General features: G+C 47.9%; 1 protein-coding gene across 1 annotated transcript in view; it reads left to right on the forward strand.

Annotated features, from left to right (window-relative positions):
* Positions 1-12,981: 12,981 nt before the first annotated feature.
* The window catches only part of zgc:153372 (uncharacterized protein LOC767695 homolog), a gene marked incomplete in the record, with an annotated part of 14,011 nt that continues 13,463 nt past the window's right edge, over positions 12,982-13,529 (forward strand). The window contains 1 exon segment of the mRNA XM_042334587.1: positions 12,982-13,101. Coding sequence (XP_042190521.1) covers positions 13,057-13,101 — 45 coding nt within the window.

Below are 13,529 nucleotides of genomic sequence, written 5' to 3' on the forward strand. Positions count from 1 at the left end.
GGTGGAGGTCAGGTCAGGTCAGGGAGGCGTCTCCAGCAGAGATAAGGTGAGGGCAAGGTGCAGAGGTCACCGTCAAAGGAATGGGTGGAATTTTGGCCAGATTTTTCTTCAGGAAGAGCAAGGTCCCAACCCAAGATGTCTGTGGGTACGGGGAGAAGGGGAGAATAACAAATAACAATCCTCGCATTTGATACAGCGCCTCATCACGTCTTCGAGACGTCTCAAAGCGCTTCACAGGATATGCTGTAAAGTGAATTGACTGTATATTTTGGGGGTGGGGGGTGGTGGGGGGAGACGTGGCAGCCAATTGCGCACAGCAGCGTCCCACAAACAGTCGTGGGTTGAGTGACCAAATTGAAGGGATCCGCCGATCGACTAACAACCGGTTACTGCTCGGTAAACAGAGGCCCGCGCGTGTGTTAGTGTGTGTGTGTGGCGCAAGGAAACTTTCCGAAGGTTTCCCCCTGGCCGGGAATCGAACCCAGGTCCTCTCGCTTGCGAGGCGAGCGCTCTAACCAATAGCTACAGAACTCCACCGGCAAAGGAGGGAATAAACCTCCGAGCTAACACCGCACTAGTCACATCGAAATTTCATAAAAGCGCTCAAGTGTGGTGTCTCCTTAATAATCCTCCAGATAAAGAAACGATTTAGAATCCTTCCATTTGATGTAGCACCATGTCATTAATCAGCCTCGGAGTGCTTCTCAGCATTTTGCTGTAGCATGTAGCGACTGTGTATTTGTTGGGGAACTTGGTTTGCACAGCCGTGAAGTGAGTGACCAATTTTATCCGGGGCAACTGTTGGCCAGGACACCTGAGATGAATTTCCCTTCTCTTTCTGAGTAGTGCAGTGGATTTTTGACATCGAACAACAACAATAACTTACATTTACACAGCGCCGCCCCTTCACTCACGCAGAGTAGCGTCCCAGCAGAGCGCTTGACAATGGTGGAGTAAGATGCTGAGACGGGGGGTGCGGGAGTGCGGAGGTGACCATAGGCACGGTCGACCTGAAGGATGGGGAAGGAAGGGACAAGGCGGAGGGATAGAGGGAGAGTGCTGCAGAGTTTTGGGGCTGAAAGCCCTGATGGGTTCTTGGTTTAATGTCTCATCCGAAGGACAGTACCACTGACAACACAGCACTGTGCTGGAGTCATCCTCACGGCTGTGTGTGTGTCTGTGTGGCTGTGTGTAGCTGTGTGTGTCCGTGTGGCTGTGTGTGTGTGTGTGTGTGGCTGCGCGTGTTTGGCTGTGTGTGTGTGTGCGTGTAGCTGTGTGTGCACGCGTGTGTGTGCGTATTTGTGTGCTTGCTACGAGCAAAACGACTGCCCCCGTTTGCCAAAGAAACACACCTAGCCATTAGATTAAACCAGTCTTCTCTGTGAAGCTTTCGAGACCTTGTTAGAAGCGCTAGGCATTAAATGGAAGGACTATTATTATGATGATGATTAATATTATTATACAGCAGAACATACTATGTTTAGTCTAGACGTGAATCGTGTCGACGTGAAGGCAAAGGCAACGGAGCAACACGTAACTCATTTGTAAGGATTTCCCAACACAAAAAGAGTAACTCCAGAAGTTTGTTCTTTTAGTCTCTCCTTTTAGTTGTGGGGAGAACCACTTCCTCCTCTCACCTGCAGCAAACTTCGAATGTTTTTTGTCCCCCCACCCCCTCCCATGTGATGAGTTGACTTGGCGTTTCTGTGCTCACACCCTGTGATTAACGGATTCAGGTGGGAGTGGATGGCAGTGGCTGTGACTGACATGAGAGAGCCGTGTGATTCTTTCCTCATTTTTTTCACCCAATATTTCTGGCCTGCTCCTCTCACACATCCTCCCTCTCCTGGTGTCATCCTCCGATCCTTTGCTCTGCTTTATTTGCTACTCGACGATAACACCCACGTGGTGGTGCTTTGCAACACGCTCTGCAAGCAAACCTCCTACTTACTTTCTCAGAAGTTATGTTCGAGCTGTAACATTATTAATAATAATTTATAATAATAACAATCCTTGCATTTCGGATCGCGCCTCGTCACGTCTTCGAGACGTCTCAAAGCGCTTCACGCAGTACGCTGTCAAGTGAATTGACTGGACGTTTTGTGGGCGAAACAGTCGTGGATTGATGGACCAGATTATTATTACAAATTTTTTTTTGAAAGGATTGTTACCCCCAGAAAAGCGATCCACAATCGACTAACAACCGGGTTCCTACCTACTGCTAGGTAAACAGAGGCGTGTGGAGTAAGGAAACTTGCCTCAGGTTTCGCCTTGCTCAAGAATCGAACCCGGGTCCTCTCGCAGGCCATTGCTCTAACCAATACACAATGGTACTCCACGAGTAGAGACTGGCCACATTTGAGAACTGCAGACATTACTGGTCAGCCCAACACCTGGAGTACTGAACACAGCTCTGGTGATTGCAATAACAGCTCCTTCATGGTTACTTCACAATCTCCATTGTTTCAATTCCACTTAAAAACGCATCCACCTCTGTGAGATCCCCTCCTAGTCATCTTGTCTCACGGGACCTTTCACATAATAATAATAATTTGGTCGTTCAATCCACGACTGTTTGTGAGACGCTGCTGTGCGCAATCGGCAGCCATGTTTCGCCCACAAATTATACAGTCAATTCACTTCACAGTATATCCTGTGAAGGGCTTTGAGACATCCCAATGATGTGATAAGGCGCTATATCAAATGCAAGGATTATTATTTTTCCCCCGTTCTCGCCCGACTCCATTGGCTCCCTATCCTTCAGAGGATCCAGTTCAAAATCCTGGTCCTCACCTACAAAGCCATCAATGGTCTCACCACACCCTACCTCTGTGACCTCCTAACCCCCTACCAACCCGCCCGTTCCCTCCGCTCAGCCAGCTCTGGCCTACTCCACATCCTCCGACCCACTCGCCCCACCATTGACAGGAGAGCCTTCAGCCACTCTGCCCCCAACCTCTAGAACGCCATCCCCCAATCACTCCGTCTCTCCCCCTCCTTAGCCTCTTTCAAGTCCCGCCTCAAAACCCTCCTCTTCGACCATGCCATTGGTCCCCCCCCTTCCCCTCCCTGACCCCAGCTCGGGTCTGAAATGTTGTACACTGTCCAGCGCCTTGGGAAGTTCTCCCGACATGAAAGGCGCTCTTGTTGTTGTTATTATAACATGTCTCATCTAAACACCGACACCTCCATCAACGCTGCACTGCACTGAAGTGGAATGTGGACTCAATCAATGTCCCGACTAGGACGGTGGGGGGGTTTCATGAACCCACAAACTTCTGACCCAGAGGGGAGCTAGCGTTACTGCCAGAGCAGGAATCCCTGTACAGATGGGGATTCTGTCAGGAAGACCGGATTCTGCTCTCTTCCGGGAAGCAATTCATCCACAGGTCTCTCTCTCTGCCAAACCCAACTCCAGTGGGGCCTTGAAGGAGCTCTTATTCAGGTGTTTCCTGCACCTCATCAGTCAGTGGTGATTGATTAAAATGAGGGTGTCAGTCGGCTTCATTTGCTTGTCAAGCTGTGACCTTGTGTTGACTCTGCAAAGCCAAACACTCAATTGATTCTTTCCTTTTGTGAATAATCTTCTCCAATGTTTTTTTTCCTCTCCCCCCCCCCCCCGCACTCCCTCTCTGCCTCCCAGGATACCAGAGCTGCTTTAGCAAAGCATTTGAATTCTTTATCAGACAGTCAACCCAGAAAATAGAGCAACGGGAATCCAAGAATGGGATTCGAAAGGATAAGATCACTCCCCCGTTTGCTCCAGTTATTCTGAAATGTGGGTCCCTTGCCATTCATCCCCATTTTACAGCATCCCAAACCCTTTCTTGGGAAAGTATTTATTATGATAAATAATCCTTGCATTCGATACACCACTTCATGTCTTCGAGAGTCTCAAAGCGCTTCACACAATATGCTGTATTTTGAGGGCGAAACGCGGCAGAAAATTGCGCCAAGCAGCGTGCCATAAACAGTCGTGAATTGAGTGACTAATTTTATTATTATTATTATTATTTAAGGGATTATTACCCCCCGGAAAAGCGATCCGCCAATCGAATAAAAACCAGGTTCCTACCTACTGCTAGGCAAACAGAGGTGTGTGGAGAAGGGAAAATTGCTCAACATTTCGCTCTGCCAGGAATTGAACCCCGGTCTCTCGCTTGCGGAATGAGTGCTCTAACCACTGAGCTACAGGACGACAGACATGAGGTGAACGGGCGGATTTAATTTGGGGGAGTGCTGGCCAGGACACTGGCAGAAAGAAACTCCCTTTCCTTTTTCACCGGATCTTTAACATCCACCTGAACAGACATGTGGGACCTCAGTTTAACATCTCATCTGAAAGACTGAATGAACCTCTGACAACCCCCAGCACTGCATTGGAGAGGCAGCCTGGACCGGGAGTTCAATGTTCCTGAATAGGATTGAACATAATTGAATGGACCCAAGCACCTTCTTCATCTGAACTGCTCTGCGGATCCATAGGGTTGGGCAATGCAAGAGGTTTTACAACAGCGGTAGTTATGCAGTGATAGCATACAATGATGGGAATGACTCATTCAGTCAATAGCTGCTAGTTAGGAGGCTCTAACAGGAATGACCGATAATTAGTCAGGCTCCAAGCATTGACGGCACATTGATTCATGTGCTTTGCCCCGGCCCAGCTCGTGTTAAATAATTGGACATTGTCCCACAGGACTCCATTATCCTAATTGGCCCTTATTCAAGCTAAAAGAGATTGGGGCAGCAGGTCTTTTGATGACCAGCGTCAGAGGCAGAAAACCAATATCTGATTCATTCTGCCATTTGTATTACCACTTCCACCATCATCATAATAATAATAATCCTTGCGTTTGATACAGCGCACTCATCACGTCTTCGAGACGTCTCAAAGCGCTTCACACAATATACTGTAGAGTGAATTGACTGTGTATTTTGTAGGTGAAACGTAACAGTCAATTGTCCACAAACAGTCGTGGACTGAAGTGATCAAATTATTATTTTTTTAAAATGTGAAATTGATTATTCCCAGAAAGCAATCCGCCAATCAACTGACAACCGGGTTTGTATTCACTGCTGGCTAAACAGAGGCGTGTGGAGTAAGGAAATTTTCCAAACGTTTCATCCTGCCCGGCAATAGAATCCAGGTCCTCTCGTTTGCGAGGCGAGTGCTCTAACCAATACACTACAGGACTTCACAAATAGCACCTTATCACATTTTCAAAACAACTCAAAGGAGCCTTCACGGGATTTACTGTAAAGTGTAGTGACTGTGTGTTTTGCAAGTGAACCCTGGAACAGCCGTTTCGCCCACAACAATATCCCACAAACAGCCGTGATGTGAAAGGACAATAATAATAGCGATAATAATCCTTGCATTTAGTATAGCTCCTTATCACGTCTTCGATACATCTCAAAGCGCTTCACAGAATATACCGTGAAATGTAGTGACTCTGTATTTTGTGGGGCGAAATGTTATCTGGCAGGGATTGTTGGCCAGGACACTGGGAGAGGAAAGAGGTCTGATGGCCCATTTTAATTCATCCATCTAGAATACCTGGCCTCAACCACCCGTCCTGATGATAACTCTGTTTGCAGTTGCTAATTACCCTCTGGGTAAAGAAATACTTTACTAAAGAAATTGATTTTTGCCACTCTCAAGGCAGTGTATCTGAACATGTATTCAAGTTCAACAGTACGCCTTGATCTCACGGTGGAAGCTGACACTCCAGCTCAGCGCTGAGGAGGAGAGATGTGTTAGCCTTTGAGAGGAGAAGACAGTAAACCAAGGTCCCGTCTGCCTGTTCATGTGGACGTGAAGCCCTGAAGCTCAGTAGTTAAAGCACTCGCCTCGCAAGCATGAAACGTTGGGCAAGTTTCCTTACTCCACACGCCTACAGGATATTCTGTGAAGCACTTTGAGACGTCTAAAAGATGTGGTAAGGCGCTACTTCAAGTGCAAGGATTATTATTGTTATTAATGATTCCGTGATACTATTGAAATAAGAGAAGGCTGGTTTCTCATGTCGTCACCTCACGGTTGTTTTATGGGACATTGCTGTGTGCAAATGCTACTGCGTTACAAATACACAGTCACTGTACTTGACAACAATGACTGTAAATAAAGCGGTTCGAGATGCACTTGCAGCACATTGAGTCTCTGCAGAAGTTCCTCTCTCTTCATTAAGTCGTGGGTACTGTGAAGCAAGAGAGGGAAGGAGGGAGGGAGAGAGGAAGGGAGGGAGGGACAGAGAGAAAAAAAACAGCATACACGTTTGACAGAGAATTGTTTGCTAACTTGCTGGTAAAACATTCACAGACCGTCGGCACTTCCAACATGCAGGAAATGTAATTAAACAAAGCCGGGGTAAAAAAAATCAATCATCCCCACTCCCAGACACTGGGACATAGCAGTGCTCCCAAGCCTAAAGTCACCACGTCTATTTATTTACACTGAGGTCCTAGACATTGGAGGTGAGGGGGATGGGGTGAGTTTGTGAATAGAAGATCCTTTCTAACACTCCTTCCTCCCCAGTCCCTTCCTTTCCACCCACCCACCCACCCACCCACCAAGATGAGATGAATGACTCGAAATTCCATCTGGACTTTGCCTGCAAGACCATTCTATCTTAAAATTTAAGGTTGGGCATGACTAACGTAAAATTCTTCATTTGAAACCTGGTTCTTTTAAATTACCGTACTTCAAATACGTTGATCAAACACATCACCGGGTTGAGTGGGGGCGGAGTGGCGGTAAAACTGCAGGGGGCAACCGTGAACTACTGTGGCTCAGTGGTTAGAGCTCTCGCAAGAGACCTGGATTCGATTTCCGGGCAGGGTGAAACATTGGGCACGTTTCCTTACTCTACACTCCCCTGTTTACTCAGCAGTAAGTAGAAACCCGTTTGTTAGTCGGTTGGCGGATCGCTTTTCCGGGCAGTGATAATTCCTTCAAAACAAACTAATAATAAATTGGTCACTTCAATCCACGACCGTTGGTGGGACGCTGCTGTGCCCAATTGGTTGCCGCGTTTCGCCCACAAAACATGCAGTCAATTCACATTCCTGTATATTCTGTGAAGCACTGTGAGACGTCTCAAAAACGTGATAAGGTGCTATATTAAAAATGCAAGGATTAAGGATTACCCTCACCCTCCATTTTTCCCAGCTCCATTTCCTTTCAGCCTATCCCTGCAGAATACACAGTCACTGCACTTTACAGTGGATCCTGTGATGTCCTCTTGCGCTATATCAAATGCCCCAAGGATTATTATTTTACTTTATTATCCTACCTCCAAACCCCACCATCCACAACCCAATTCCCCAGCTAAATGTACTGCCCCCGTGCCTTTTCCTCCCCCCGTTCCCCCCTTCCAAAAAGGTGAATCCCTCAATCCAAAACCCTTCAACCCAAACAGTGATATCAATGGCAAGCTATGTGGTTTTAGTTGGTTAGACTCCAGCGCACACTCTGGGCTCCCCCCAAGTGTTGGCTCTTACCAACCTGCGCCTATTACTTTCCGGAATTAGGTAAGCAGGATGCATCCCTCCAGGGAGAGAGTGCGCATTTCATTCCAACAACCTATCTCTGGGATTTCCATGTGTAGGTGGGATGTATGGAATTGTCAGCTTGGTTTGGAGACTCTTAAGCACAATGATGGGTTTCCGCACGTGTCAGACTCCCGGCTGACCCCCCCGCAAAAAAGCCGAAACGCCTGAGTTTTCAGACATTTTACTGCCGCTCTCTGAAATTACTCCACATCCCAGTTTGAAAGCTTAACTCTCCAACCTTGCTGTCGGTCGCCTCCCTCCTCCCTCCCTCCTTTCTTTTGTATTTCTGTGAAACGCCTCGGGACATTCAGCCTACAAGAGCCAGACTCAGTTGGTTGCACTCTCACCCCTGAATCAGAAGGTCGTGGTTTTCCAGCCCCACGTCGGGACTTTGAACTCGCACAGACAAGGGTGACTTGCTGGGTGGAGCGATGCATTGTTGGAGATGCCGCCTTTCAGATGACAAGTTAATCCTCGGTCCCGTCGGCCTGTTTGGTGGATGTTAAAGATCCCATTGCCACTATGCAAAAAGAGAAGGGAGTGTCTCCCTCTGTACTGGCTAAAAATCCCACCAAATATAATAGGTCACTCCCTTCATGGCTGTTTGTGGGAAAATGCTCTAATAATAATAATCCCTGCATTTGATGTAGCGTCTTATCACATCTTCGAGACGTCACAAAGCGCTTCACAGAATATACTGTAAAAGTGTAGTGACTGTATACTTTGTGGGCGAAATGTGGCACAGCAGTGTGTCACAAACAATTGTGGAATGAGTGACTCAGTTATTTTTAATTTTTTAAAAATGTTTTGAAGGGATTATTACCCCTGGAAAAAAAGATCTGCCAATCCACTAACAACTGAGTTCCTACAGAGGCTTGTAGAGTAAGGAAACTTGCCTAAGAATTCACCCTGCCTGGGAATCGCACCCGTGTCCTCTCGCTTGCAAGATGAGTGCTCTTATCACTAAGCTACAGGACTCCAACCGTGAGTCCAACAAGAACAAGAAGGTTACATTTGTATAGCGCCTTTCACGTTGGGAGGATGTCCCAAGGCGCTGGACAGTGTACAGCATTTCAGACCCGAGCTGGAGTCAGGGGGGAATAAGGGGAGGGGAAGTGGGGTGACCGATGGCATGGTTGAAGAGGAGGGATTTGAAGTGGTACTTGAAGGAGACTAAGAAGAGGGCGAGGCGGAGGATTGGGAGGTGGAATTCCAGAGGTTGGGGGCAGGGTGGCTGAAGGCTCTTCCGCCAATGGTGGGGCAGGTGAGTCGAGAGATGTGGAGCAGGCCAGAGCCGGCTGAGCGGAGGGAGCGGGCGGGTTGGTAGGAGGTTAGGAGGTCACTGAGGTAGGGTGGGGCGAGGCCATGGAGGGCTTTGTAGATGAAGACCAGGATCTTGAACTGGATCCTCTGAAGGATAGGGAGCCAATGGAGTTGGGCGAGAATGGGGGAGATGGGATCACGGAGTTTGGTGCGGGAGAGGACACGGGCTGCAGAGTTCTGGATTATCTGCAGCCTGTGGAGGGAGGAGTTGGGAAGGCCGACAAGCAGGACGTTCGCATAGTCGAGCCTGGAGGTGATGAAGGCATGAACTAGAGTTTCAGTGGCCTGAGGGGTGAGGTAGTGGCAGAGTCAGGCGATGTTACGGAGGTGAGGGTCCAACTATATTCAAAATTGGCTGCCATGTTTACCTACAAATATACAGTCACTACACTTCACAGTAACGTCCTGTGATGTGCTTTCAGATGTCTCAACACTACAAAGTGCTGTATTGAATACAAGGATTATTATTGCTATATGAAAGATGCTACAAAAGGGTAACCTTTTGATGCTGTAACACAGACACAGAGAGATTGACATTTATTTATGAACGCTAATTCTCCCTGCAGTAAACACCGACTAGTCAGGCAAATCCTTACGTCGGATGGATTAAAGAGTACCATCTGTAAGTGGCTCAGCTTTTAATAGTAAGATCTTCTTCCTAAGCCCTGCCATTGTGGAGCGAGCTGCAAGGAGCTATGCGGACTGGTTACACTAGAGAAAGCGCAATGGCTCCCTCTTCTGTTTCTGGGTCAGAAGGTTGTGGGTTCAAGATGCACCTAAAGACTTGAGCTCACCCATTCCAGATTGACACTCTATTTGCAGAACGCTGCCTTGTCAGGAGGTGCCATTCGAACTCATCTGCCTATTCAGGTCCCATCTGCCTATTCAGGTGGACGTTGAACAATAATAATAATAATAATAATAATATTGCTCCATTTGATATAGCCCCTTATATCAAGACATGATACGTCTCAGGCTATAGTGTAAAGTGCATTGACTGTATTTTGTGGGAAAAACGCAGCAGCCAATTGCACACAGCAGTGTCCCACAAACAGTTGTGGATTGAGTGACCAAATTATTATTGTTTTTTAATTGTTTTTGAAGGGATTATTACTCTAGAAAAAGCGTCAATCGACTAACAACCAGGTTTCTAGTTGCTGCGAGGTAAACAGAGGCGTATATGTGGAGTAAGGAAACTTGCCTAACATTTCGCCCTGCCTGGGAATCGAACCCAGGTCCTCTTGCTTGCGAGGCGAGTGCTCTAACCAATACAGGCTTCCGTAACATACCAATGGCTGTTGGAAGAGAGAAGAGTTTTTCCTGGTATCTAAACCAACAATTCCCACTCCCCCCCCTACCAGAGTTACAGTCTATTGATTTGCAGGGGCATATTTCATCAGCAGTTCTCATGCAAAAAATATAGTAATAATCCTGACTTCTCCAACCTGCTTACTCCCCCCAACCCACAACCCGCTGGCTCCGCTCGACCGGCTCTAGCCTTCTGCAAGACCCTCGTGCCCTCTGTTTCACCATTGGTGGCTGCTCTTTCAGCCGCTATGCCCCAAAACTCTGAAACACTCTCCCTCAAACCTGCCCCTTCCTTCCCCATCTTCAGATCGCGCCTGAAGACCTTCCTCATCAACTAAATGCAAGTTGTTGTTGTGCTTGATGCAACTCCTCTAAAGAGCAAATTGTCTCAAAGCAGATGGCTCTCAGGTAATAATAACAACTATCATCCTTGCATTTGATATAGAGCCTTATCACACTTCACAGAATATGTTGTAAAGTGGATTGACTGTGTATTTTGTGGGTGAAATGTGGCAGCCAGTTGCGCATGGCGATGTCCCAAACAGTCGTGGAGTGAGTGACCAATTTTATCTGAGGGATTGTTGGTCAGAAACTTTCTTTTCTTTTCGAAAAGAGCCATGATCTTTAACATCCACCTGAAAAGGCTAAACAGGTTAAAATGTACATAAAGTTGCAGCACAAGATTTTTTTTGTAATGGTGCATCAGGTGAGTGATCCTCTGGGTAAAAACATATTTCCAGGTGCATCAAGAAAATATTGTGAGCTATAATCCTAGGAAGTTGGACTTTAGCACACAACCTTCTAACCCGGAACCAAGAGTTATAATAACAATAATAATCACTTGCATTTGATCTAGCGCCTTATCACGTCGTTGAGATGCCTCAAAGCGCCCACAGGTTATATTGCCAAGTGGATTAACTGTGTATTTTGTGAGTGAATCACGGCAGCTAATTTGCGGAGAGCACACACGCACACACACACACAAAGAGAATTTTTATTTGGGGCTTGTTGGCCAGGACACCGGGAGAGAGAAATCCAAACGACTGAGCCAGGCTGACACTGAGACCTACTGAGTTGAGCCAAGCTGACTCCCTCCATCACACGCACACACACACACACATAAACAGTGGCACTAAAAGTAATATTAATATTATTCTTTTCTTCATATTCCCTTTCCACATGCCTATCCCCAACCTGCTGAGCCTTGTATCACACACACACACACACAGTGGCACTAAAAGTGGTATTGATTATTATTCTCTTCTTTATATCCCCTTCCCCATGTCTACAACAACCACAAAAATTATATTTGTATAGCGCCTTTCACGTCAGGAGGACGTCCCAAGGTGCTGGACAGTCAGTGTTTCCGACCCAAGCTGGGGGTCGGGATTGGGGAGGATGAAGGGCAGGGGGGGGAAGCAGGGTGATCAAAGGCATGGTCGAAGAGGAGAGTCTTGAGATAGGTCTTGAAGGAGGCGAACGAGGGGGCGAGGCGGAGATACTGCGGGATGGATTTCCAGAGGGTGGGGGAAGATTGGCAGAAAGTCCGCCCACCAATGGTGAGGCAGGCGAGGCGGGGGAAGTAAAGCAGCAGGAGCCCGCTGAGCGGAGGGAGAAGGCAGGTTGGTAGGGGGTTAGGAGGTCACAGAGGTAGGGGGGAGCGAGGCCATGGAGGAGATAGGGTCGCAGAGCCTAGTGCCGGAGAGGACACAGGCTGCAGAGTTCTGGATGATCTGCAGCCTATGGAGGGAGGAGTTGGGGAGTAAGGAGTTTGCGTAGTCGAGCCTGGATGTTATGAATGCATGTATGAGGGTTTTGGCGGCCTGCGGTGTGGAGCCTGGCAGAGGCAGAGTCTATCCCTTTTCTTTTTCCTTCCAGGGCAGGGAGGAATCTTGGGCGAGTTTCCTTCCTCCACACGCCTCTTTTTACCTAGCAGTAAGTACGGACCCGCTTGTTGTAAGATAATAACTTGGCCACTCAATCTACGGCTGTTTGTGGGACGCTGCTGCGCGCAATTGGCTGCCGCGTTTCGCCAACAAAATACGCAATCAGTCCCACTTTACAGTATATCCTGTGAAGGGCTTTGAGACGTCTCGACGATGTGATAAGGCGCTGTGTCAAATGCAAGGATTATTATTATTAATATTCAAAATTCAATTTACAATATATCCCACAAAGCACTTTGAGACGTCTCAAAGACCTGATAAGGCACTGTGTCAAATGCGAGGATTATTATTATTAATATTCAATATTCCCTTTACAGTATATCCCGCACAGCGCTTTGAGACGTCTTGAAGATGTGACAAAGCACTGAGTCAAATGCGAGGATTATTATTCCCTATTAATGTTCAACCGCGCCACGTTTCGCCCACAAATATACGGTCAATTCACTTTACAGTCTATTCTGCGCTTTGAGACGTGAAAAGGCGCTGCATCAAATGCAAGGATTATTATTATATTATTATCATCATAATTCGCTTCGCTCTAATGAAATGCAAGGATTATTATTATATTATTATCATAATATCTCGCTTCGCTCTAATGAAATGCAAGGATTATTATTATATTATTATTATCATCAGAATAATTCGCTTCGCTCGAATGAAATGCAAGGATTATGCCAGTGTAGTGACTGTTGTACTCTGTGCCCCTGTGTGTGTGGGTGTGTGAGAGAGAGAGCTTTGGACCAGGTCGGTACCTGTATCCTTTTTCTCCCAGCAGCCATTTGGGGGAGTGGGGGAGGCAATGGCGGCCAATCTCTCCCGGCGGCCCTCGCGCGAGGTGAAAGCGCTCTATCTACAGACGGAGGGAGAGGCGGGACGGCCGCCATGACAGGGCGGAGTCCCTCCCCCCCCCCCTCCCCACCCCCTAAGGATGAAGGCGGCGGAGAGCGGCAGCGCGATCCGGGAGCGGGTGCAGGTGAGGGCCGAGGCTTCAAAACCAGACACAAGGCCCGACTCGTTCTCTCCCTCTCTCTCTCTCTCTCTCTCAGACACACGCAAATGACCGTTAAACCGCGGAGACGCTCTGCGGCGCGTGTGGGTTTGTTTTTTTTTAAAAAAATATATTCTTTTTTAATCGATTTTTTTTCCCGTTCTCGCCGCTTTATTTCTTTTTCGAAACGGTTTTCATTTTTATTTTGCGGGGCGGTGGCGGTGGGGGGGGGGAGGGGAGCGGGGGGGAGGGTGGGGCGGGAAGGGGGCGGTGGGGGGGAGCGGGGGTGGGGCGGTGGGGGGAGGAGGAGAGGAAAAAAACCGCAAGAAAACCCACCGGAGAACTACCAAGTTGGTGGGGGTTCGAAGGCGCCCCCAACACCTCACCCCCCCACACCCCCCCACACCTCACCC

The sequence above is a fragment of the Callorhinchus milii genome, unplaced genomic scaffold (genome assembly GCF_018977255.1).
Source record: "Callorhinchus milii isolate IMCB2004 unplaced genomic scaffold, IMCB_Cmil_1.0 Scaffold4, whole genome shotgun sequence".
NCBI lineage: Eukaryota > Metazoa > Chordata > Chondrichthyes > Chimaeriformes > Callorhinchidae > Callorhinchus > Callorhinchus milii.